The sequence below is a fragment of the Phaethon aethereus genome (assembly GCF_964289735.1).
Source record: "Phaethon aethereus genome assembly, chromosome: 2".
Lineage (NCBI taxonomy): Eukaryota > Metazoa > Chordata > Aves > Phaethontiformes > Phaethontidae > Phaethon > Phaethon aethereus.
Window position 1 is genome coordinate 57,929,803 of NC_138582.1, and position 25,952 is coordinate 57,955,754.

The following is a 25,952-nucleotide window of genomic DNA, read 5'->3' on the forward strand; positions in this document are numbered from 1 at the left end:
CTTCAAATACCTAATTACAGAATTACAGACAACTAATAAGAAGAGGGTGGGGTGAGAGTAACACACAAGAAGTGTTGGGATTGATTTGTTAAGCTTTTTTTTTTAAGGTTCAGACCGTTCTACTTGTTTGAAGAACTGCCAGTATTTCTAGTGACGAAAATTAGTGACAATTAAGAAAAATGTTAAACTAGTTCTAGTTCTCTTGTTTCTTTGTTTCATTTTTGTTCTTGACAACATAGCCTTACTGTCAAACCACCTCGTCTCTTTAAGAAAATTAGCTCTTGAGCTAATCATTCCTGTACGGCAATGGTTTCCTAAGCGTAAAGACCAATTTGGCATTCCCTTGTGCAATCTCCTTCGCTTACAAATGGTAATGAGAATCTAGAAAATGGGAACAACTTTTCTCAAATACCCACTAGCTTTGGCTGCCCTCACCTCTGAAGTTCGAAGGAACACTGCATCTACCTGTAGATCTCAGTCAAAATGGTGAATCTTTCCTACCTCTGGAAGTCAGGCCCACATCTTTGCCACCAGCTGATACTGAAAAATCTGAATTCTCTGAATTCTAGGTCCTCAGTGCTTGGAGAGGTAGAAATTTCCTCAAAAACTACAGCTCATCCTGATCATTTTCCTTCACATGATTTATGACACTACTTCCTCTAATGCCATTTTTATCTTTGCTTGGAATTTTAACAACTGAGCTAGCACAGGCAGTTGTTATGAGAAGGCCAATGCCCAGGAGCACGCCATCCTGATGCACAGGTATTAGGTTTGCATTAGATAGTGAAATCTACACCCAGCCGACACCAGAGCCGCCCGTGCCGCTGTACGCCGGCTGTCTGTTTGACTACTTGAAGGTAAATTCAGGGGAGACCCCACCGCCCCCAACTCGCACTTGGGCTTCAAAGCAAGGCCTGGCTGCGCGGGCTCCGGCCTCACCACGGACCACCTCAGGTTAAAGGGCCTGAGGCAGCGCGGGACAGCCCCGCTGCGGGCAGCCTGCGGACCCCGGGGCCGCCCCCCCCGCCCCACTCTTGGGGCGCACGCAGGCGGGGCCCGCGCAGGCCGCGCCGGGCGACGGGACCCCTGGGTCGGCCCCAGCCCGGGGGAAGGGCGGGGCGGGCGGCCGCTGCCCGCCCCCGGCACTGCGGCGCTGGGCCGCGGCTCCGGCGCTGTAGAGGGCGCTGCGCGGCCGGGCGCGGGCTTGGGCGCGCCGCTCCCGGCGGCGGCGGCGCAGTTCCCGTTCCTGTTGCTGTTCCCGTTCCCCTCGGGCCGGGCCGGGCGCAGGGCCGGTCAGCGGCCGTGTCTCGTCCTCGCTGCCCCCTCCTCCCCCTGCCTCGCAGTCGTCGGCGCCGGTGGCGGGGAGGGCGGGAGCGCGGGGCGCGGCGGGGGCGGGGAGGGAGCACGGCGCCAGCGCGGCGCCGCATGCGTCGCTGATGGAGCCGGGCTCGGGGCTGCCGCAGCGCAGGGTGGGGGGCGGCGGGCTGGACCTCGGGGCGGGCTCGGCGGGGGGGTCGCCGGCGCTCTCCGGGGGCCAGTCCCGCCGCAGGAAGCAGCCGCCGCGCCCGGCCGACTTCAAGCTGCAGGTGATCATCATCGGGTCGCGGGGGGTGGGCAAGACCAGCCTCATGGAGCGCTTCACCGACGACACCTTCTGCGAGGCCTGCAAGTCCACCGTGGGTAAGGGAGCCCGCCGGGCCGCGCCCCGTCCCGGGGAGGGGGATGTCCTTGCCGCAGGGCCCGGCCATGGAAACACGGGGTTCGGTGTGGCGGCCGCCTTCCCTGGCCCCTCTCTCGCCTTCCTCGAAGGGTAGGCCCGCCGCCCCACATGCCGGCCCGAGGCTTTGCCTTTGGGGGCTTCCCGGCCTCGTCCGCTTCGGGGTGCGCGACGGTCCCCGTCCCCTCCCCACCCAGTCTCCCACCTGGCCCCGGGTGGGTTGCTCACGGTGGGAAGCTCAGGGCGTTTATGGTGAGGGAGGCCTTAGTGTCAGACGTGCCAACTCTTGATGGAAAGATGGTGGAGGTCCTGGTTATCCTTGCAAGCTGGTGTTGGGTATCCCGTTTCAGCCTTACTAACGACAAACAACAAACAGTTTAAAAAAAAAGAACCAAACTAGAGGTGGTTGGTAAAGTGGGTTATTGTGCACAAGTCTCAGGCCTTTCATGTAGGGAAACAAGTATTTTGGAAGTTGAAAAGTTGCACAGTGTGTATTCAGCATAGTCGATGGGACTGCAAATAGCCTTCCAGACCATAGTCTGATTAACTCCAGATCGCTGTTGCACCTTCATCAAGAAACCCTCCATAGTGTTAGAGCTGAGGAAGTTAATGTTTTGTTTCTTGAAGAGCACGCTGCGTGTTTTGCTCTTCATACAACGAACTGAAGAGCAACCTCCTAGTTCTGTAATGTGCTGTCTTATTCATGATTTAGTCATCTGTATGAGTCTTGGAGGTAATTTTATGCCTGTTGTCTTTTAATACACAAATGTGTAAAGGGAGGAAAACAAGCTAGTTAGTCTGCGTTGTTATTAGAGTCCTGTCCTTGGAGTTGAACTTTTGAGTATTGCAGCAAGGCAGTTGTTAGCTCTGTGTCATTGGAAAATATGTGTGCTTAGCTTAATTGTAGCTTGGAATGTGAGGAAACTTAGAGCATTTGATGGAAAGTGATTGTCTTGCCTTTTAGAAGCTGAATTATTACTACCCAAAACTATCTTCCTGTGACAAAATAATACACAGTAACTCGTACTTTAATTTTAACGTGTATTTTATCAGTTGTTTCATTCATTCCTAGGTCCTCTAAAAATCAAAATCTGGCAGTGCAGATTAGAACTGTTAGTGTTGATATATTTTTGTTTTGAAGTTGGTAACTTAACCTTGTTGAAGTTAGAAAGACAGTGGTCGCATATCAGAGGCATTAATCCTCGAGTGATGTGTTGTAATTAAGAAATGCTGATGGCTGCTGTAAATGGACAGATTGCATTAAATATACGGTAGAGCTGAGGAAGTAGAACTAATAGTGGAATGTATCCTTTATAAATTCTCCAGGTGTATATATTGTTTTGAACTCATGTGCATCTTCTTTGGGTTGACCTACATAAAGGGTTCCTTCAAGGCTGTGCTGCTCTCTGTAACTAAGATTAGTTTCCTGATGCAAATGGTGAGAAGTGAGAGGAGGTACTCTAGACCCCAGTCCAGACTTCCCGTCTGGTGCCTTGTAGGCAAAACTGATTTGCTAGATAACTGAGACAGTGACCGAAGCAGGGAAGCTTCCTTATTTTAGAAAAGAAACAGGAAATAAATGGCGATATGCTGCTAGACAGAAGATTACATAATGTTTGATGTATGAAGTGTGCCAACATAAAGCAGCATAGGGAAATCAAGTTGTGCCAAAATACATGTAGAAAGACTTGATAGTAGTGGCATTCTTTCAAGGTTCTCTGACTAAACTTGAGAGCTGTTGAGATTCCCCAGATCTTTTGACTGCTAAATGAAAGAGCTTTTCACAGTCAACTTGCACCCTGCTTTTTTGCACCATAGAGTAAGAAAAAGTAACCTCTGCTGTTTACATTTCATGTATATTGACAATAACCCACACCCCAAAATGACCTGAGGTCAGACTTTCATACACAGTTGAAATCATAAAGCTCTTCCTTTGTCACCATTTACTGCAGTGGTTTTCAAAAACTGTAAGTGCAGAATGTGTTCTGAAACATTGTTGAAAACCCTGTGACTTATCCCATTTCAGAGGAAGTATAAAAGAGTATAAACTGAATATAACTTGAGATTAAATTTCAAAAGACTGTAACCAAAAGAATAGTCAAAATTTGTGTATCTACTTCATATTAGCTAAGCTATAGTTTAAATAGAATGCTAGAAGACGTATTTACTTCCTTACCTTGGTGTTAATGGTCTCAACCTTATGTTTATGTTTTTATACTAAACCAGTGGAAGTACAGGTGAAACAGAACAATACTTAACACCTTAACCTTTTGTATGAAAGCATACAGGCTGCTCAGAGGTCTTCTCTGACAGTGGTAGAATTGCAAATGTCCAAAACCTTTGGCTGTTTCCTGGCCCTAAGTGCTGTTTAGGATAATAAGCATGTTTCATAGAGAAGTGCAGTGTTTCTGTTGAAGAGGGGAGGTGTGGATTCAATTAAAAAAGAGACAGCATTATAATAATAATTTAGGAAGACTACATTGCCACATTGGTAAATTAAATTCTATAATAAAAACACATCAACATGTCTTCAGTCTCGTCTCAAAATACAGAAGTTCTTTGAAAGTGTTCAAAAATAGCTTGGCAGATTTCAGCACATTATTCATAACCACACATGATGTGCTGTTGATCTAAAATTCTTTTGATGTATTTATTTTGGGCATTAAATTAGTTGCATAGAATATTGTGTCTCCTTAATCTGCTATTTACATAGTACTGAGAATACTCAGTATGCTCAAATATTTACTGATTTTTTTGCATGTGGTTGTCAGATGAGAAATAGATGTTGCTGTTAGGTCTGAATGTTTGCTTTTATTATTAGGTTATAACTTATTTTTATTGTTTGGGGAAAGAAATTGTTTTAGAAATGTTCCTCTGTATCTGGAATGATGTTAAATTACTCTCTTCAGGCCAGTGTTAAATCCAGACTAGTTAAGGTAACTTCTTTTCTATAATGGAATCATGCTTGTGCGAGGGTAATATTGGCATCATCTTAGCTTTGTCAACAAACATAAATATGTACTTTTTAAAAATAAAATTTGATCTCCATTTATGATTTGTTGCCTGACCCCCATGCATCTGCATTATTCACACAGGAGCGGAATCCAAAACTATCGCTTAGAAGTTTTTCAGACTCTTGACAGCTAAAAACAAGTATGACAAATTCAGCATGAAAAAGGATGACCTTTCCATAGGTAGTGGATAAATACTCATTACCACATTTGTGAGAAGATTCAAAGATGCGTGGTCAAGAAAGAGTACTTGCTTTTACTTCTTCCCCCCACCCCAAGTAGTTCTTATCCCAAAAGAAATACATCTTAATTCAGATGTCCATAGTGGTGGTGTTATAATTTATATATTAATTTTTAAAAATGGTGCTATCTCACCCTCTTTTTCATCAGAGTCCCTTTATTAAATAGTCAAATGCCTCTGTTCTCTTCCCAGCATCTGTCCAACTCCTTCTCAGTCTCATGGTTGTCTATCCTACCTGCATCCACCAAACCTTAGCTCATTCCCAGTCTCTCTGACATTTTTCTTCCGTGACAGGTGTACAAAATTCCTGTACTCAGCAGTATTTCCTGTCCGTCTAATTTTGCCGCAGGCTTTACGCTTCTCTCTGGGTTTTAATCTCTGAACCTGAGGTTCCAGCTCACCCAAACCTGAAGCCCTGCACTGACTCACGTCTCGGGCGGTTTACTCTCCTGTCCCCTCAAATCAAGTTGAGCTCCTCGGCTTTTCTACTGTGTGCTGGCTTAGTATGTAAAGTTTCTGAACCCCAGTCTTACACTTCAGCTCTTTTCTGCCAGGTCTGGAAGCATCCTGGGAACTTGATACTGTCAGAGCTGTTTGGGTGCCCCATCCAGGCTCCTTGCTGGCTCCTTTTAACAGCAATTCGGGGGAATTATACTACCACTTGTAGTAAACACTAAAGCTTCCTTCAGTCCTGGTTTATAAGGAAAATCATAGGTAGAGCTCCTCAGCTAAGTTTGTTATGGGAGGTTCTGTTGTGGATCAGGATGTGAATGTTGCGACCTGTGATCTGTTTTGGACTAATTGTAGCCTGTGGGAGCCAGATCAGTGGCATGAAAATGTACTGCTGTTTAAGACGCCTTTGACATCACAAAAATGCTCTTTGACCTTGTTTCACCTTACTTTGATGTTAGTGCAGAATGGTAAGTAAGTTAGGAACTCATTAGATTTACAGAGCTCCGTAGCTTTTTTCCCAAGCAATCTTTTCCCTATCAATTCTTTTTAAAATACCCATGTCCATGCAAAATGCCTAATGTCCATCGAGTAAACAATAGTGATGGTGAGAACTATGTGTTTATCTTTTATCAGAGCAATCTTAGGTGAGGTAGCTTCTGGTCTTACTATATATACATATATGAGAAATATAAATATATACATATATATGTATATGTATGTTTGGGGTTTCTGTCACAATTCAAACTCTTTCTTCATTTTCTTTACCCTTAAAATATGTGGAGTGTAAATGTTAAGTTTCATTCCCATAAGCTTGTCATATAACATAATTATATTCACTTAAAAGTATCAGCCTATTCCATTTTAAAGGTTACGATTGGTTATTTTTCAGAACTGACCTTTAAGTTGCTCCTTAGTTTTTTAGTTACCTAGTCGGCATTTATTCTCACAAGCACTGTAAATATGGTATGAGGCTTACTGACCATTTGAAAAATAATTGTTCAGTAAATCATAATAAAATTGTTTTAAAAACAAGTTTAGTAATTTGATGTAATCTGAGATGAAGAACAATCTACATAAAATTTTGAGAAAAACATCCTGCATCACCTGGAAAAACATTTATCTTTTTACTCCACTTGTTTTATGTGTCTGTGGGTTCTTTCTGACAAGTAGAATTAATTTTAATTTTTCTTTAAAGATCTTTTGTTTTCCCTTCCCTTCACTTAGTTGGGGTGGGGAGAAGGAAGAAAGGGTAGAAATAGATGTCTCTTGCTTTACCACATCATGGAAAAGTAGTGGTAAGATGTCCTTGCCTTATATCCAAAATCGGTTCTATACTCAGAATGAGAAATTTTTGCTGTTATACAAAAAAAGGAAGTTCTGATCAGTGATAAGTATTTCTGTGAGAATCAGCCCTTCTCATCTTTGCATGTCCAGGGTGTTAATACATATCTGTTCTTATATATTGGCTTTTTGGCTAGTGCAGAATAGTATAAATAAAACAAACATCTCGTTAATGATGTGCTGCAATTACTTGACAAACTACAAACAGAGGAGAGCAGGAGGCTGGAAACTTGCACAGAAAACAATTTTGTCTTACACAAAACCTTGAGATGATTAAGGAACATGTATGAACCTGTTGTCTTCAGTTCTGTAACCATAATTTTAGGAAATGCATCTTGCAACAGAAACCTCCGTTCCCTGGAAGCTGCCTTTCACCTTTAGGAGCAGTGTTGTCACTTGTCATTGACACTGGAGACTGCAGCAACTGAAAGCACCTGGCAAGTCATGGTTTGCCTCAAATGTCTCAGCTAAGCGTATTTGACAGCATTTGGTGTAGTCAGCAATTGTTTTCCATGCATAATCATTTAAGTCCTCATAAGATAACAAAACTATATTTTAAAATAGGAGGAGGTAGTAGGTAGAATATATAAATTATCAGGGTTCAGGAATAGGGTTTTGGGAAGGTATGGGGTTTTTAATTACCAAGAGGTTGTGAAGAAGAGTAAATTCAAAATTTAGTTTGTTTTCTTCATTTGAAAACTAAATGTTAACCTCAGCTGATAGAAATATTCAGATGCTGGGTTATATCAACACTACAGAACTGTCAGAGTACCTTGCAGTTCCTAGTCAGTACATATATGAGAACACGCAAGTAAAACAACAGGCAAAAAGAAGAGGCCACTTGAATAGTGTCAAATGCGGAGTTTAGTTTGCAAGGAGAGTGGAATGCAGCTGTCAAACTCAGTCTCCACTGTGAACAGCTGAGCCCGACAGGAGGAAGAACAACAAAAAAGAGCGCCATGTGATTGTTTATGGACTTCCTTATTTCTTTCTGGGAGTTGTGAGCTTAAGTGTTCCTTTAATGAATATAGTGCATGCACTATGCCGAATAATTGTGGATTTAGTGAAACCATAAAATGGAAGAGAGAGACTTTTTAGAGTGCCTTTCATCACAAAAATCCTGACGTCTTTGTAAACTATCTTCATCAGGCTGTCCTTAAACAAGAAAGAGGATTAATATTCCCAGTTGTTAAGATTGGAACTATTTAACAGCATATAGCAACACTTTTGCAACTTATTTCTTCTGATATCTGGAGAAGTGGGAAACTTGATACACAAAACAAAATGCTACATTCAGTCTCACTTTAAAATAGGTTCTGCCTTTTTAAAATCTGGGAAGTCCTGCTCATCAAATAAGTTTTTCTTCACGTTCAGTTTTCCTTTCAGGTCAGGTAGTTGTAGACCAGTAGCTCACTATGTTTTCCTGTTCTATAATCAGAAGTTTTGAAAATAAGCCTTGTTCAAGAAGGCACAGAGATTCTTGTTCCTTCCATGCTCCCCTTCCACCTCATTCTTTATCAAAATTTTGCTGCATGCTTTGAACTTAGTACCATAAATAATGTCAAAAGCCTACATTTTGTGAAAGGCTTTATAATTTTACTGTCCATGAGAATGTAAAGAAATTGTAACTTCCTCTGTTCTCATTAAGCTTGGAAATACCAAGCATCTGAGATGTTTAGAAGCTCTATATTGGACATTGGGACATCCCTGACAGTTTCTTAAAAACTCATTATAATTACACCTTCAAAATTTAGTCACTGCATGTGTATTACCAAATTATTTTTTTTTCTGGTGTTGGTATATCTGTTTCGTACTGGTCTGTAGCACAGTTGTCGGTTGAGATATGGGTAGACTTTTATTTTAGGCGAGCAGTCTCAAATGTCTGCATGTTAATCGTTCTAGAATTACACGCTGAAGCGTTATGGACAACGTACTTTACCTGGCTCTAAAATAATCCCCAAACTCACTCATATCTGACTTAACAATGCTTCCAAATCTCTTTTAAAAATCTTTAAATTTATAACATGCAGTTTGAAAGAGGTATTTCCTCTTTAGTGTGTTTCAAAATTAACTGCATGTCCTAGGGCTTCAATTAAAATCAAATACGATGGTTTAGTTTTTTTCTTGACACGGTTTTTGTAACCTTCCCCTCTCCATGTACCTTTTGTTGTTGCTTCCTTCGCCCCCCCCAGCAAGATGGAAGAAATCAGTATGAAAGCCATTGAGAATCTTTTCATTGACTTCAGTGGTTTCTGGATAGGTGTAAGTATTGTATTGTATTTAGTTGCAGTCCAGGACTAACAAAGATGATTCTTACCTCAAGAAGCATGTGACCTCACTCATCAATTGTAGCAGAAGTAAGAAAATTTGACTGTATAATGCTCTCAGGTGTCCATATTAAATAAACTGTTGTAGTCTTTTAATTACATGTCTGTTCTAATGATTCATTATTATGCAACCTCTGAATTTTTAAACTGATTTTGTTTCTTTAAATGTCTGATTATTTTTCACTGACTGAATTGCTTTGATGCAAATCATTACTAGGCCTCTGAAAATTTAATCTATTGGAATTGATTTTAGTTGGAGAGAGGTTTTATGCTCTGTTTGCATCTCTTTTTCCCAGCTCCGCCTTTAACTTCATCATCAGGAAATCTTGGCCTCAGAGAGGTCACTCCGTGTGCATTAAGCAAAATAGTTTCCACTTCCTTTTTCTGCCACTGAGGAAAAAAAAATTTAAAACCTAAGTGCAAAATGCATAGTAAGAAGTTTTTTCACTATTTGTTTTCTTTCTAAACAAATTGTTTTAGCTTTAAAGAGAGAGGCTAGACCCAGCTGTGTTCCTTCCATTTGTGCTTTAGTAGGTATCTTCTAGTTCCTGTTTGGGGCAAGAAATTAATATATTACAATCTCTTCTGGGTTGGACTTCATTTTTATTGAATTTCAGTCTCAAGCTTGGAACAGTCTCAGGTTTGGTTCAGTGACAAGATGTGTCATCCTCACTGACTTGCCCTTATCTAGAACTTCATTAGTGCACTTGTATTTTGAGTGTCTGTTCTCTTTCTTTTAGCGCTGTTTACTTTTGAAAGGAGTGCAGACAGTTTGCTTAGCTGTGTGTTTAATATACTTTTTAAAAACCCTTCTACTAGCCCTTTATTTTCCCTGGAAAAAGTATAGTTTCAGTTGAGCGCATGTTGTAATAGATGTTCTTGTTCGCATGAAGCATATTCTTAATCTAAAGTTCATGTGCTATTAACAAAAGCGATGTGCTTTGTATAAAATTTTGAAAATCCTTAGCTAGTAATCTCGCCTTACACACACCACATAAGTGCTGCTGTACTTAATGACTTATTTGATGTATATCTAGCCTGCGGGGAGAGGGCAGCTGCTTATTTGCAGTTTTAAGTGGTAGGGCAAGCTGAATCAGTGTCCTTTGAAATGCTTAATAGATACAAAATCAGAAACCCAAACCAGAGGCTGATCTGTATTTTTGTGCCTTTTTCCTTAGCTTTTATGTGTGTGTAGCATGTATGTTTGGATTCCTGAAAAAGGCCTTTCCAGAGAAAAGTGGAGGTCAAAATCTGACATCCAAAATGCACACCTTTAGTGCATAAAAAAGAGAGGTGGTGGTCTGGATTTACTCGTGGTGTGAGTGTAATAATTTTAGAAAAACTGAACACATTGATTGCCTGTGGTTCATGCAAGCCTGATGTATGGAGAGGAGGTCGACTTTTTAATGGGAAGAAAGATTGTGATAAGCCTTTTGGTTCCCCTCGCATCGCTGCCTTGGCAAAGGGCACACTTCAGTATGATCATAAGCGCATGCACTTGTTGGTTTCACTGGCATGTGTACATTTGGTTATTCATTGACAATAAATTAGCCAGCAGTCATTTAAAATGCAAACTAGGTAACATGCAAACCAGTAATAGTTTGCCAGGGTTGTAGCAGCTAGAGAGCCCTTTAAAGCCCTTTCTTTTTATGAGATGTGTTGTTCAGATTTAACACAGTTACGAACAGTAATTATTGATTCCTATGTTTTGTTGAACTATATATAAAACCGTGCCCTTGGTTCTGTTTGCATAATTAGGGGCACAAGGTGCTTAAGTGGCTTGTTTGTGTTAGCTGTTGTGCACATCCTTTTAGGGGGTACCCGCCATAACTGGAGGTGCACGATGGGCAACATGGTGTAGTCGTGCTAGTAGAGTGTTATGCCAGGGCTAGTAAGTCCTGTCTGTCAGTGCATGCGTTCAAGCACACCACTGCTTGTGCAGCTATATAGCTTCAAGACTGGAGCAGTCTGGGGCGGGATTAAACACAGAACAAATGCACGAGTTTATTAAACTTGGATGTCAGTTGTGTTTTGGGATCTGTCTGAATGGAGTAGTAACTGTGCAAGGGCTACCAGTATCATTACAAGTAGGGTGAGACTTGAAAAAATTCTGTTTGCCTGTACTTAACTGGTCTTAGAATTAGGTTTAACAAGACTGAGAAACATTTACCTTGCTTAGAGCGACTGTAAATTGTGTTGTTTGAAGCAAGGATCTTAAAGAATTTATCAAATATTGCTGGCATCAACACTGTAGTATTACAAAGCACTTCTTTAAAAAAAACACCATTTTCTAACACCAGACTTAATACCTTCCTGTGCTGAATAGAGATACTTAAAAGAACTGTTAGCAGTTACTTTGCTGAAGAAGGGAATTTTCAGCAGTTGGTCCAAACTTTGTCCTACAACTGCAAATCTGAAGAACATATAGGGCTGCCTTAGCATACGTGAATGGAAAGGTGCAGTTGTCTAACTCTGAATGTCTTGTGTGACTAATAAGTATTTGTTATCTGTAATAGTGAAAGTGTTAGTTTCCTGGTTGACTTTCAGAGAATATTAACAGTTTTTCTTCTTGTTTTTAATATCTGGAGTAATTCTGTGAATAGCAAAACTTTTCATTTAGGTATTGTCATTGACGTTAATCAAGCTAAATAATTTATTTTATTGAACTTTTTCTTAACTTGAGATGATATTTGAAATTGAAGTGGAAAACAAATTATTGTGTTGTTTTAAGTAAATTACTAATTTGTATGTAAACTCAAAGCACTGCCTTTGGCAGGTCTATGGTGAAGCCTGTTAATGAAACCTGACAGGCTTAGGAATTTGTTTCTTCATGTGCAAAAGGAAAGTTGCCAGATTTTTTCCTTCAGTATTGGCAGACATGAAGCTTTTGGTATTGTGTTGATGTTTGCAGAGCATTACTAATTATAATAAGCAGATGAACAACCTTTGCTTAGTTCTGGCAAGCTATCTGCCTTAAGTGATTGATGATTCAAACGGTTCTGTAGAAGAATCTGCTTTTCCAAAACTGTTACTGGTTTGCATTGTTCATTGCAAAATTTAACAGTAGGGAAAGGTTTCACGGTATGACTTTAAGATGATTAATAGAAAGATCTGCCTTTGAAATAAGTATGCTGTTAACTTACTATTTATTTTGAAACCATCTCTTTTATATGTAGGTTTTTTTCCTACTTCATTTCATTCATGTGTTGTGCCTACTGTTCCCAGGAAGTCCCGAGTTGAAAATTTACTGTATTGGAACAGTTGGATTTTCTCTCCATAGTTTATTATTTATTTTTAATTAAAAAAAAAAACACAACAAAACCTTTTTGTTCCTTGGTTTTTGTAAGACAGCAGCATATAAACCACTTCCGTAAAAATATATGAATTTTGTTGATGGAATTGGTGAAACTTACATGAAATTCCTGTGATGGTTTTTAATACACAATTTTGGATCAGAGATTGTTTAGACTTCCTTGTATGATAATACAACTTTTTTTTTTACACAGCAGAGCTGTATTATCTCTGTGCTCAGATCAAGCTGCTTTACAAGTGTAATTGTTAGCCTAAGACAGATATACCCACCTGTATGAGCATCATAGATTCTTTTTTTCCTTTTATATTTCTGTGGGAGAGAAAAGCAAGATTTTTTTCTTTTTTTTAACCTGAGTTCTCAGATGAACAGCAAATTATATAGTATGTTGTGTATGAGATAATGACAGGATTGGGAATTGGGGTTGAGATGTCTGGGCAATTATATTCAAAATTCCTTGAGGAAGGTAGAGGTTTGAAGCAATTTCAGTGAATACTCATTACCTCTTTAGCAAGTGAAGTTGCTGTCTGGTTGTAGACAAAGCTGTGACCATTAAGACAATTGCATTTTATAGTTTACATGCATTTATGTAGAGAAAAAGCTCTTAACGGTAGAAATGGATGTGTGTTTCTTTAAAAAAAAAAAAAAAGTCCTGTTAATAGAAAAGCAGTATTTCCCACATTTTGGATAGTAGAGCATAGCTGGATCATTTTACTTTCTTCTGCTTTTACACTGACACAGATGGTGGTCTTTCAAATGTGTAGAAAAATATTTCTTAAAGTTAGGAGTAATAAATGCTCTGAAATTTTAGTCATTCTAGTATTTTTCTCAATTTGCATATGAATACTTGAAAATTGCCATGGAAATTGTAGACTGTATAGTGCAAATCAGTTTAATGCTTAAGCTTGTGTATTGCCTAAGAACCCTACGGGGGTTTGAATGGGATACGTTTGGGTAAGTGAAGCATAAGCATCATCTGTTCTGAATAGCTTTCCAAGAATTGGTGCATTGGTGTGCTAGACACTTTTAAGGACATGGAGAAGGAGGACAAATGTCATGGTGATAACCAATACTTTTATCACTATGTGATGTGCAACTGCAAGCTGTTTGAAGGGATTTTTGTTTAGGAGAATGAAGATCAATGATCCTTTCATTTATTTAGTCTAGCTGAACAGTGGCAACCTACTTTGCAAACTAAAAATAGAATTGAGTGTATCATTTACGTTTCAATTCATAAAGTGTATCTAGTTTTTTAAAACTTAGTCCCTTTTATTGTCTCTTACCAACATCTTTACAGACATAACTATCTTTAAAAGCACTTTGAAATAAATGCCAAGTCAACAATGTGTAACTGGCTTTCAGGATGTAAAATCCACCACCTAAATTTTCAGGAGTTTTGAAAAGCTTTGCATAGGGCCAAGTTTAGTCCTTTCTGTCAAAGTTAAATTCCATTCTTGACTCTAACGATATCAGGAGGGACATCTAGCTTTTACCAAGGGTAGACATAAGGAAAATGTGTAGGTTTTGCTAGTGAAAATAAAAATCTTTTTTTCCTTTTTACTTTCATCCCTATCCGTGGTATACAGTTGCATATGAAATAGCAGAAGTGTTTCCAGCACACTTCTGTGTGAGTTTAAGTGCATCAGTCCAGTCTGAACCAGGTTTTCTTGTCTTTTTATTTCCTCCTTTTTGATTTAGCACTGTTAGGGGGGGTGGTGTTTAGACAGAAGAACTGAAGCAAAAATCTTCATATAAATGTATACTGAAATGAACAGGTTCACAATCTACAAATGCTATGGTATTCTAGGACATTTATACCCTGAAATATTCTTGTAGTTGAGGTGGTATTGTTTGACCACAGTATGTCTTATGTTTTGATTGCCAGCATTAAATTTTTTGTAGAAGTAAAATCTTTCTGTATAACAAAGTCTTCATGGTTCTATCTTTTGATATTTAGCATGCATTCAAAATGTGACTGGAGTTTTGAGATGATGGATAAAAGTATACAGGTATAAAACGAATTTTAAAAGTCAAATACCCTCTCTAAATTTAAGCAGTTTGCTAATAAATATTTGCAGGAATTAAGAATGACAGTGCTGACAAACTTGTTCATAAAACAACCATAATTCCAGCACTTCTACTAAAGCACTTTACAGGTGTTAAGCATACAGCCTGGAAACCAAGATGTGTATTGTTCCCACTTTACAGACAGCAAAACTGATGTGGAGGAATTGGTTTTGCTCCATGCCTCCAGGGCTTCTGTGCATGGAAGTAGAGCAGGATTGTCCTTGACAGTCAAGGTGAATAGGGGAGAAACAAACATACTGTGCCTGTTCTACTGTTATGTTGGGTTTACCTGCTGCTGGAAGTGTTGCACAAAGTGGAAGGTTTATGTTGTGATGTTGCCAAATTGGATGGCTCACAGACTATATAGCAGTGTCAAATCTCCATGATGTTCCTGAGGTGACCCATAGTGGTGCAAAACCTTCTGCTTGTTCAGAGTGTTACAAGTTGATTTTAAAAAAAAAAAAAAAAGTAATTACACCCTCATTACTTTTGCTTCTTATTCCTCCTTTTCTGTTTACTGTATTTTATTTATAGGTGTTGATTTTAAAATCAAAACAGTAGAGCTAAGAGGAAAGAAAATTAGATTACAAATCTGGTAAGTAAAACAAATGTGCAACCAGCAGTATGTTTTAATTTTTATGTTCTAGCATGAATTAATATGCTTGTCTAATACTATTAACTGTTATAAGCTGGTTTAGCTCTTACACCATTCCTCCTCTCCTCCATTCCCACAAGACTTAAGCAAAACCAAATAGCTCTTAGATTTTTTTTTTTTGAGCGTAAAGGAGGACAAGAAGAGATGAACTTAGAAATAGGACATGAATGTAATTACTGAAATGATAATGCATTACAGAGGTCTCAAGCGCCTTTTCCTAGAAGAATGATATCACCTACACAAGAAATAGGAGTTCTACAAACAACAAAAGGTGACTGTGTTGAATAGACACTAGAGAAAGTACACTTTGTTTTTTTATTTTCTGGACTGTTTAAAAATGACCTTCATTGTAACAGCAATTATAAACCAACTGTGAAGTATTTTCTGAACTGTTTTCTAAAACTTGGTATAGGCAGTGCTGTTTCTTTGATGCTGTATTGAATAACTTTAAAGTGAAGGGCATTCAAAACTAAGTAAATTATATCCACTCTAAGCAGCACTGAGAAGTAAAACAATCCCATACAAATAAGACTGTATACTTTAACTGGTACTGATACCCTACTACAGAAAGCTCAAGGTTTAAACTAAGCTTTTCCTTTCTGGAGGAGGTTACATGTTTCCTGATAATGGTTCTCCCATGTCAATGATTAATACTTTTTTTTTTTTTTATTGTTTCGATATTATTGAGCTTAAGAGCTCCTTTGCTTTGCGGAGTAGTACAATACATAAACATTGTTATGAGAGGATAAACCAGCTGTTTTCTATACATTAATCTTATATACTATTATGTAGAAGCTTAGCTTTGGTTTATTAACAGTGCGTGATGCATAATTGGCATTCTAGTTAAACTGTTAAAGCTGCTAACAATCCATAGAGGGGAGAAAAAGCTCTAAATATACTCGTTACACTTTTGGGATATTCTGGTGGTTTCTCATTCTTAACTACGTGGATGCAGTGAATTCAGCTTACTAACTCCTCTTGGCAGGTCACCATCAACTCTGTTTGTCACACCATGTGTCTGTCTTGCTTCCCTCTGAGTTAACTGCTGCTTCGTCTTTGGTATCATCAATCACCTAACACTTGAATGTTAGTGGCATGTCTTCATCCATCACCTGTCCCTGTTTGGAAACCTATGACCACAAGGCTGGCAGATGAGCCAGCAATTGTTAGCCAGCGTCTGCTGGAGCTGACAGAGGTAATAAAAAATTCTGATACGGAGATGCTACTGTACACCTGATATGAATTCTTGCTATGAAATGTGCTAAGCTTGTCACACAATTTCTTCATGTTGAATAAACACTTTATAGGAGACGTATCTTGTTGGAAAACAGATGTTTAAACCATTATTTTCCACATATTGAGAATATGCTGGTAGGATATAGGAAACTTTTAAAATTAAAAATTGATAGGTTGCTAAAATGTGACTGTGAAGCCCTGTTAAAAGGTAGAGAAAACACAATGTAAAGAGATAATATTTTAAAATATGATAAAATCCATAAACACAACATCCTGCTCCTAAGTGTCACTTTCTTTCCAACAGTGGCTATGAAAATGCTGTTCTTAACTGTTAAAACTGGCATACTTCTAATTTTTGGAAAAGCAATTAGATAAGCACTTCTTTTGCTAATTTATCCTGAATTACATTGTATATGTTGTTGGGCCTATTTATAATTCTTATTATCATTGATTCACAGAATCATAGAATCATTTAGGTTGAAAAAGACCCTTAAGATCTTATGTCCAGCCGTAAACCACTGTGAAGTCCACCACTAAACCATGTCCCTAAGCACCATGTCCACACATCTTTTAAATACCTTCAGGGATGGTGACTCAACCACTTCCCTGGGCAGCCCGTTCCAATGCTTGACAACCCTTTTGGTGAAGAAATTTTTCCTAATATCCAGCCTAAACCTCCCCTGAAGCAACTTGAGGCCGTTTCCTCTCATCACTTGCTACTTGGGTGAAGGGACCGACACTCACCTTGCTACAGCCTCCTTTCAGGTAGTTGTAGAGAGCAATAAGGTCTCCCCTGAGCCTCCTTTTCTCCAGCCTAAACAACTTCAGTTCCCCCAGCTCCTTATTGTACCCTCAATTGTTAGATTAAAAGAGGAAAACAATTTACCAAGTCAAACACTTGGAAGTTTAGAAATGCAGACTTAAGTTGCATGGCTGATCCTAAGTCAGTCTCCTTTCACACCTACACAGAGACAGAATTAAAGTTACCTCATACATCCTGGTAGTCTTATGTGCAATGATTACAGTAATTTTATTACAAAAAACCTGTTTTATTTGGTAAACAGATAATTTCTAAAGCTTATGCTTATCTGTTTTCTTAAAATGACTAACGTTACATTTTGAAGCATCAAAGTTGTGGGTTTTTTTAGTCATTTGATGATTCTACTTCAAAAATCAAATAAAAAAAAAGTTTAACTTTGGGGTTTTTTTGTGGTCGCTTGACCTGTCTCTCCACTGACCGCTCTGTCATCAGAGTGTTCTCCACAGAGCTCCACCACTTGAGTTTATAACAAAACAGCAGTGCTATGTTGGATATATCAAGCAATTAGGTATGCAAGACATCCTTTTGAAAGCAGCTTTCACACCTGCTGCTGTTAGTAGAGTGTTAGTAGAGCAGTGTACAAATGGGACTTATTTCCCATATTCCTTTCACAATGGGATACTGTACCCTAAGGATCACAGAGGTGTCCACTCTCGCCTCTAGCTTACATGTTCCTATCTGGTTCCTGCTACCTCACGGTACCTCTTCCCCTATTTCCCTGACTCTCAGTCAGGAAAGAACCTCCTGCTCCTTAGATTATGAAATGGTGGAGCAGCACTGGGGACACAGAGTAGCGTCCGTCGTTTCTGTGCCACCTGGAACAGCAGTAGTGCCCTTTGGGCTGCCAGAAGCAGTAGATAAAGTCTTCTTCTGCCTTGCAGTTCTTGGCTGAAACAAGCTCGTACGTTCTGTGAGAAATAATGCACGCATGCAGCTCAGGCTGTGGGGTGAAGTAGCCAGAGCAACTGGGTAGCGTAAGTGTCCACGTGAATCAGTGCTTTTTCAAAGCTTGAAAACTAGACCAAATCATAGGAACCCCACTTTCACGCTTTGAAGCACAGGTGTGCCGGGAGTTGCTCGGTAGGACAGCAGGGTGCCTCAGGATCCTGGGCACTTGGCTGAAGCAAGTGGCAGTCACTGCTGGCTTCCCCTCTGAAAGGACCTGGTTGCTGGAAGTGGTGCCCTGCCGCTGCACCCAGTTTCCTGCTGGGAAGCCAAAGGGCTTCTCTGGTATCTCCACAAGTTTAATGCCCAAGGAAGCCAGACACCTGGCAAGCAAACAGTCTTGATTTGCTTACAAAGGTTTATTTATGTTTTATGGAGGAAAAAGCTCATCTTGACAAGTAGAATTAACCTCTAAAATTACTTGAAAATGTATTTTAAAATATTGCCTGTAGGTTCTGTAAAAGCACAGAGCATGTGAAAGTGTTAAATTATTTATGTTTAAAAATATTTTCCTTTCTATTGCCACTTCACACCACCACTCATAAAAAAATTGATTTAACTTCAGAGCCAAAGACAGTTTTGATTCTGTCCATGTATTTGTTTCAAGCAACTGTTTTAGATAGACACAGAGAACATTTGTGTAAAACAAAAATTATCCAAACCTACTTTAATTAAGATCAACTGTATTTGTATTGTATTTTGTGCAGTCTGAAATAGTGAGAATATATGACAAGTCAACGCTTGAAAATGGGCTTTGTGTGTGTTTTTATTTGCTGTTGTTTGGTGTAATATTTGTTTGCATTCTTTGGAGTGATGTCTAGTTTCTGTTTTGGAACCAGAAAAACAGAGTCAAGCAGTGGGATTTTATTATTGCAGCTTATAGATGGTCCAGGAGTTATACACTGTATGTTTCTCATTACAATTTAGAAATACCAGTGTTTTTCCATTTCTTGGAAAAATCAATAAAAGAAAACTGCTTTTAGCATTAAAAAAGGAGTAATCTGTTGTAGTTTTTTCAGTGACGCCAAATCATTGATCAAGTTGTAGTAATTTATTATTTGGATTTCTGGAGTTTGAATTAAATTGAACTGACTTATTCTATTATGCTGATTCTGACCAGAGCAAATATAGACCCAGCAGCAGCTAGTATCACTTAGGAAATTAATGAAGTTGTATACTGTTAGCTCAGTTAAATAGTGCTCATTTCCTCTTCCAGCTTTCCACTAGTGCTTTAACACCTATCCTTACTAAAATACTCCAGCTGCAGGAGTATAATGCATTGATGAAAACAGTGTAAGAAACTTAATTGCTCCAGCACTACACATGAAAGGAAGGCATTCTAAATTGGATACGCTTTTAATATTGGCTCTGCATTAGGGGTTGTGATTTTTTCCTCAGTATTGGAAGAATTTCCTGTGCATTTTCATGAGAAATGAGATAGCACCTGGTAGAAGATGAGATTTTCCATGTGAAAGATCAACTTGATACTCTTCTCAAACTGCAGCTTATTTAGGTAGCTTTGGGTTGCATTCTAAACTTACTTATTGCAGAAAGTTTTCCAATTTTCACCTTGCTGTTTGAAGGCTAGTACAATGCTAATGTAATGTTAAGAGACTGCAAATTTGGCGTATTTACTTCCACTTTTCAAAGGAAATAAGGATTAGAATATCATGCTTACAGTAAGAAACCTGTTGACTGGTTTCATTTAAACTCACAGCGGCGGTAGAGACCTTGGTTTTGTGAAGTGTGGGGAAGTCAATGAGTTAAAGCAAGGCAAAGAAAATCAGCCATAATTCACTGTAACTAGCGTGACTGGCAGGTAACAGTGGCCATCTGGCCATTTAACATATATAGTGGGCAGCCAGGCTGTCCATGGGTGTGTTAAACTGGCCACAGTTCGTGGTGTGTTTCAAATAGCCAGCAAGCCAGACTACAAGTTATGTGATAATTGGTGAAGGACCTACACAAAGGGGAGTGCAGGACCTGAGGGAACAGCAGCCAAGAGGAGCAGCAGCCTGGGAATACTATAAATTTTTAAAGAGCCTGAGGGTATTGTGGGGTGAGGAAGGGCTGATAGTACCGGGTAGACTTGGAGATACAACACTCAGCAGGCATGGGGAAATGTGGAGTTGGAGATAGCTGGAGCAGTAGAGTGTAACGTTGCATTGTTGGCTCTGTTGCCAACCCCATGGCTTATCCAGTGTGTTGATGACTGTCTCCAGGGAGGGTAGTGGAACATTAATGTTTTTATTTCCCCTCTGTTTTTCTAATATATGAACTGAATGATCTGGTACCCTGGTAGGCCCTCTGTGATGGAGTTCCTGAAGGTCCTTAGCACTAACCTGAAGGCCCAGCCAGATGACTCTGAAATAACCCTTTTATTTCTGCGTTCCGGTAGGGGCACAGAAAAGAGGGGGAAGACAAGCCAGCAAAACAAAAAAAAGCAACTTTTTCCATTATTCTGGCCAAACCTAGAATTTGTGCATTTTTCCACACCAGGTATACCCTTCCACCTGCCATCTAGTTCTGCCTGCTCAAAATGATGGAACTAAAGGGATCCCATCTTTAATATGCTTGATCAGTAGGCTGGATTAACAGCAGATGGCAGGGGCTGCTCTACAAGGTCATAATTCTGAGAAGTCTGTTCATAAGCACTAAAGCAATGTTATCCATATGTGGAAAATCAACGGTTCGTACTAGAATTTTTAATTTTTTCATGGAGTGAATGTCCAAAGGACCTTTCAAAAAATACATCTGACCATAGCAAAGAAATAATGGAAGAGAAAGTAGTGTTACTTGCTCTGAGTAATACTTACGTATGTAATTTCAGCTGCCAGAACTTGTATTGCTTTAATAAAAATGCCTCCTTAGTGATAAGAAAGCAACCATTTAACCATCTAAAACTGGTGTGAAATACTATTAGAGCTTGACCTTATTGAAACAGGGTACCTGTTTTCACCTTCTGTAGGGTCCCAAAGGGTTGTTTGAATGTAATTCTGAAGTGTTGAGTAGAGAATGGGATTTGAATAAAAATAAAGTTAAAATGGATGTGATAGGAATTTGTTCTATTCTGCCCTGTATTGCAATGCCATTGGCTTGCAGTGAAGCATTAGTCAATATTTTTCCACAGGCTATGAAGCCAAGGTTTCAGATCTTTTTCTAGTAGACACTGCGTTACCTTGTGAAATCACTAGCAAAGATTTGTTGCTATCAAGTACACTTGTGGCAATTTCAGGAGAAAGTGAAGTACTTCACTTTAAACCTGCTTAGCTGAAATTCTTAAAGATTTTGTGAAGAGCAAGATAGGTTTGTGGTAGTTTATTCTACTGCTTGTTGTGCATAGACTTTAAAAGAATTAATTCTTCAGGACAATCAATGTGGCATTTTGTGAACATGACTTTTTTTTTGGCGACAAGTGTTTCAGGTCTCCATTGTTAATCTCATTTCCAAATTCATCCTCCTCCTCCTTCTGTCTAAAATGTGACTGTTGAAGAGAGTTCCTTTTGAATTATTGAGTCCCAACACACATGCACACCTTTCCCCCATCCACTCTTAATTTTGGTCCATCTTTTGACTTGCTGTAACAGTGAAATTTCAAAATTATCCATTGACTCTGGGGGCTGAACTCAAGCAGCAAATGCTTGATCACTTTGCAGCACCGTATAGTTTACTTTCCAGTTGTGATACCAGTCACATTTTAAGACTTCGGGTATGTACCAGCTATTTTTTAGTATAACTGCCAAAAATCTTCCATAAGCAGGCTTGATGATATGATTAAAAGCAGATCACAGGTTTTCATGGTTCAAGTAAAAAATAACCCTTCTGTCTCATGTACTTTGGAGTATAAGCCATCACTAGTATGAGCGACATGGTGTCATTGCTGGAAAATAGTCTCCAGTGTAAATGCACCCTGTGTGAAATACCTACAATGCTGAAAGTGAGATTGGAAATGTAATTTGAACATCTCAGATTAGTAGATGTAAGCATGAAAGCCAGGTACCTGCTTTCAAAAGCTGTACCACATAGTAGTTTCTCACTCTTTTCATTCACTTCTGCTGGTAGCTTCTGCATGAGTTTTAGAACCATGGCTGAATGGCTGTGGTTGATCCAAAAAGGCTCTGAAAGCTCAAATCATAATGTTCAGTGCATTGCTGATTTTATAGTTGAGTGTCCGGCTGTGTTTGATAAGCATGTATCCATTTCTTTCTTAATTTTTTCAGGGCTATTGAAAAAAACAAAAACCAACCAAACAAACAACCCCCCCCCCAAACAAACAAAACCAACAAAAAAACCAAACCAAACCAATTAACCCCAACAACACAAAACCAGCTTCATCTGCTGGCACATTTTCATTGGGCAGCTTCATTCTCAGACACATGTAGAACTGTTTGGTGGCCTTTCTTGGTGAGCTTAGTATGGGATAAGTAGTCCTGATATAAAAACTTGATTGAAAGTACTGCTCCATTTTTTTTGCCTGAAGTTCACACATATAGAAGGAAATGTTCAATACAGAGCATCTAATGAGTGTGGAGGTTTTTTAATTTAAATGTAGACAAAGTTATTCTGTACTTTGCATATTGGTGAAATATTTGTGCCAATGTTTGCTGCTGCTTCTTAGGGACACAGCAGGTCAGGAGAGATTCAACAGCATTACCTCAGCTTATTACAGAAGTGCCAAGGGAATTATTTTGGTGTATGATATCACCAAGAAGGAAACATTTGACGATTTACCAAAATGGATGAAAATGATTGATAAGGTAGGCCTTAAGTATTTTCTTTTTACATGTTTTTTTTAAGAACAAAAAAATGCTCTCTAAGACTTTTAACAGCATTGATATAGGATTATTAAAGTAGTGCCAACTAGTTTTCACTAGATTCTTTTAGCCAGAATTTAACATTAATGTCTTTTTGTTGCAAAACAGTTGTCCATTCCTGCTTCCTTGAGCTAGAACTGTCCCAGTTAGAAGTGTCAGTGGAAACCTGTAACATTATTCATTTATCTGTGCATTGAGGGAGGAAAAGTTTTATTTCCTGTCTATAAAATAAGGTCATTATGTTCATTCTTAGATAAACTAGAACAGCTAGTTCTCAAGTCATGTTTTGAAAATGGGATTTAAAAATTGAAGTTGAAAATTTTTGAAATAATGTTTGGGAAGAACATTTACATATAAACTGTGTAGGTGTGGTTCCTTGTTTAGTAGAGGAATTGCCCTTTTTTAATACTGTGTTTGCATTACAAAAATCTTATGTTTCTAGGTTTAGTTGATAAAATGTTTTAATTGCAGTATGCTTCAGAAGATGCAGAGCTTCTATTAGTTGGAAATAAACTGGACTGTGAAGTTGACCGAGAGATTACTCGACAGCAGGGAGAAAAGGTAAGAATAGGCCTAACCAAATTCTTAGTTACTGCTAGAAGCAAAACTGCTGTGGCATTGCGTATGGCTGCTCTTGTTCAGACTGCTAGACCCAAGGAACATATTGAGAGTGGTGAAGTTCTGTCAAAATCCATATGGTATTTACTTTTATAAAGCATGCAGTTATATGCATTCCCACTGAAGCAGTATGTCTTTGATCTGACGAAAGAGTAAACTATGAGTTGGCTTACTCTAACGCAGTAGTACGGGGGATACTCCTTTTTGTGCTCTGGAAGAGGATATAGAGAAGCCTTGAATCACGAATGGAGATGCCTCTACTCAGGTCATCTTTGTGAGCCTTCTTCCAGACATTGGCTTTTCAGTATTATTTTAGGATAGGCAACAACCCTGCTTGATTACTTAGCTAAACTTTGTTTTCATGTTTCTTTTGTTCCCTTCCTATTCCAAAAGCGGTAAGGAACCTGACAAGAGAATATGTTTTAGCATGACACTCACAGAACCGTCCTGATCAGACTCTGTCAGTATGGACATACACAAACCTTTTCCTTCAGCTTCCCGTTTGGAAGTGCGCATTTTCTGTTAGAGAGTCAAGGCTAATTCTTACATCTGTGCTTCCCTTTTCTGCATTGTAATAATGAGGTTGAGATTACTTAACTCTTCTGAAAAGTTCTTACTTTTTGGCAATTTACAGCAATCCATGTCAACTGAAGACATTAATTTCTCAGATTTAAGTCTGTAAAAATCCAGCATGCTTTTCTAGTAAACTAATTTTAGGTGAAAATTAGCTATATGTAGCAATATTTGTTGTACCTTGGAGATTGAGAATTATGGAGTTAGACTTCAGTCACAGATTTGGGGAAAGCTGTGGGGTTTTGTAAAGGTTTTGTGAGCAGTCTGTCAGTCTGTATTTGCTGTTTGTTGCTGTTTGTGCGTATCTTCATGTAGTTATTTTCTTTTCTCTTCCATCAGTTTGCACAGCAAATAACTGGTATGCGGTTCTGTGAAGCAAGTGCCAAGGATAATTTTAATGTGGATGAAATATTTCTAAAACTTGTTGATGACATTCTGAAAAAGGTAAAATATTCAGGAAATATTCAGGTGGTAGTTCCTCTGACCACATAAATGGTCAATGTTTAAATAACGAGTGCAGGTACTTGTTGGGAGGACATAGAGGGCAAGTGCACAGATTCACGTGAAGTTTTTTGTTAGTACGTAGTGGGCATGATGTAGCTCGCAGACTCTGCTGAACGCTTCAGTTCAGTTAATAAATACTGTTAATAAATACTGCTGTTGAATTTGGTAAACATTTGCTCCTATTTGCTATACTTCCTCTTTCCTATAACTTCCCTATGTATCAGCAGCTGACTGTACATTTGCCTGCTTTCATTTGCAGGCAGTTCTGTTGTGATTTGTTGTAATTGGTTTAGGAAGTGGCTTTATTTTGGAAATGTCTTGTAACTTTTTCCTGAAAGAAACCCTTAACACAACTTACTCAAATGTAGTTCACTAATAAGAAGCAAAAGATCCTTAAATGGAGGCTTTGGCTGACAGTGAACTCTTGAAACGAGCTCTTTGTGCTGAGTTCTATGCAGATGACTGTTTACAGGTGATTTTTCTTTTCTTTAAGATGCCACTGGATGTTATAAGAAATGAGTTGTCCAACAGTATCCTGTCCCTGCAACCAGAGCCAGAAATCCCACCAGAACTGCCTCCTCCAAGGCCACATGTCCGTTGCTGTTGACTTGTTACTCCATACAGAGTGAAAAATAGGAGCGGGAGGGTGAAGAAAGTATCTGTACTACTCTGCACTACAATCATTTGGCAGTTTCTTGTTGCACTTTGTTATTCAAGTCAGAGCTACACACTAACTTGTAAATATGCAAATATGCAATCCTATGTAGGATTCAGCTATAACATTTAATTATTACCCCTCTCCCTCACAATGATGTTTCATTCATTGCCCCAGTGTTATAAATACTGTACAGTCGGTGGGGGTTTACCACGCTTCCAGTCGAGGAGGAGGAGGAGAAATTAAATCTATACCTATCTTGATATAAATGTTGTAATAGTTCTTTGTTATTATAAACAGGCAGGCAGAAGCTCTTCTGGTATGAAGATAAGTATATGGTGCTTTGCTAACTATTTTAAAGACAAATTTTTTAAAAACAGAAGACTTTATGTACAAAGCTTCCATAATCAGCATTATGTTTCCTTTTAATGTAGTGAAAACATTTTCAGCTGTAGCATCCTCTGCTGACTGGATTTATTGAAAAGCTAAGTTTAATTTTGGGCAGTCTTTTATTTATTTTGTTTAATGCTGCACCCTTTCTTTGTGTGCCAAGACGTCACATCTGGTGCAGATCTAAGATTGCACTCTGAAATAGTATATATAATTTTCTGCGTAAGCATAAACTTGGTTGCAAGAATCATTAAGTTTCAATAAAAGAATGGAAA

General features: G+C 39.0%; 1 protein-coding gene across 1 annotated transcript; it reads left to right on the forward strand.

Moving 5' to 3' along the window:
* Positions 1–1,196: 1,196 nt before the first annotated feature.
* RAB12 (RAB12, member RAS oncogene family) lies at positions 1,197–25,239 on the forward strand (the record flags this gene model as incomplete). Its single annotated transcript, XM_082014896.1, has 6 exons — positions 1,197–1,680; positions 15,002–15,062; positions 22,742–22,880; positions 23,409–23,498; positions 24,468–24,572; positions 25,126–25,239. The coding sequence occupies exons 1-6, from the start codon at positions 1,437–1,439 to the stop codon at positions 25,237–25,239; spliced, it is 753 nt and encodes a 250-aa protein (XP_081871022.1). The 5' UTR covers positions 1,197–1,436.
* Positions 25,240–25,952: the final 713 nt, after the last annotated feature.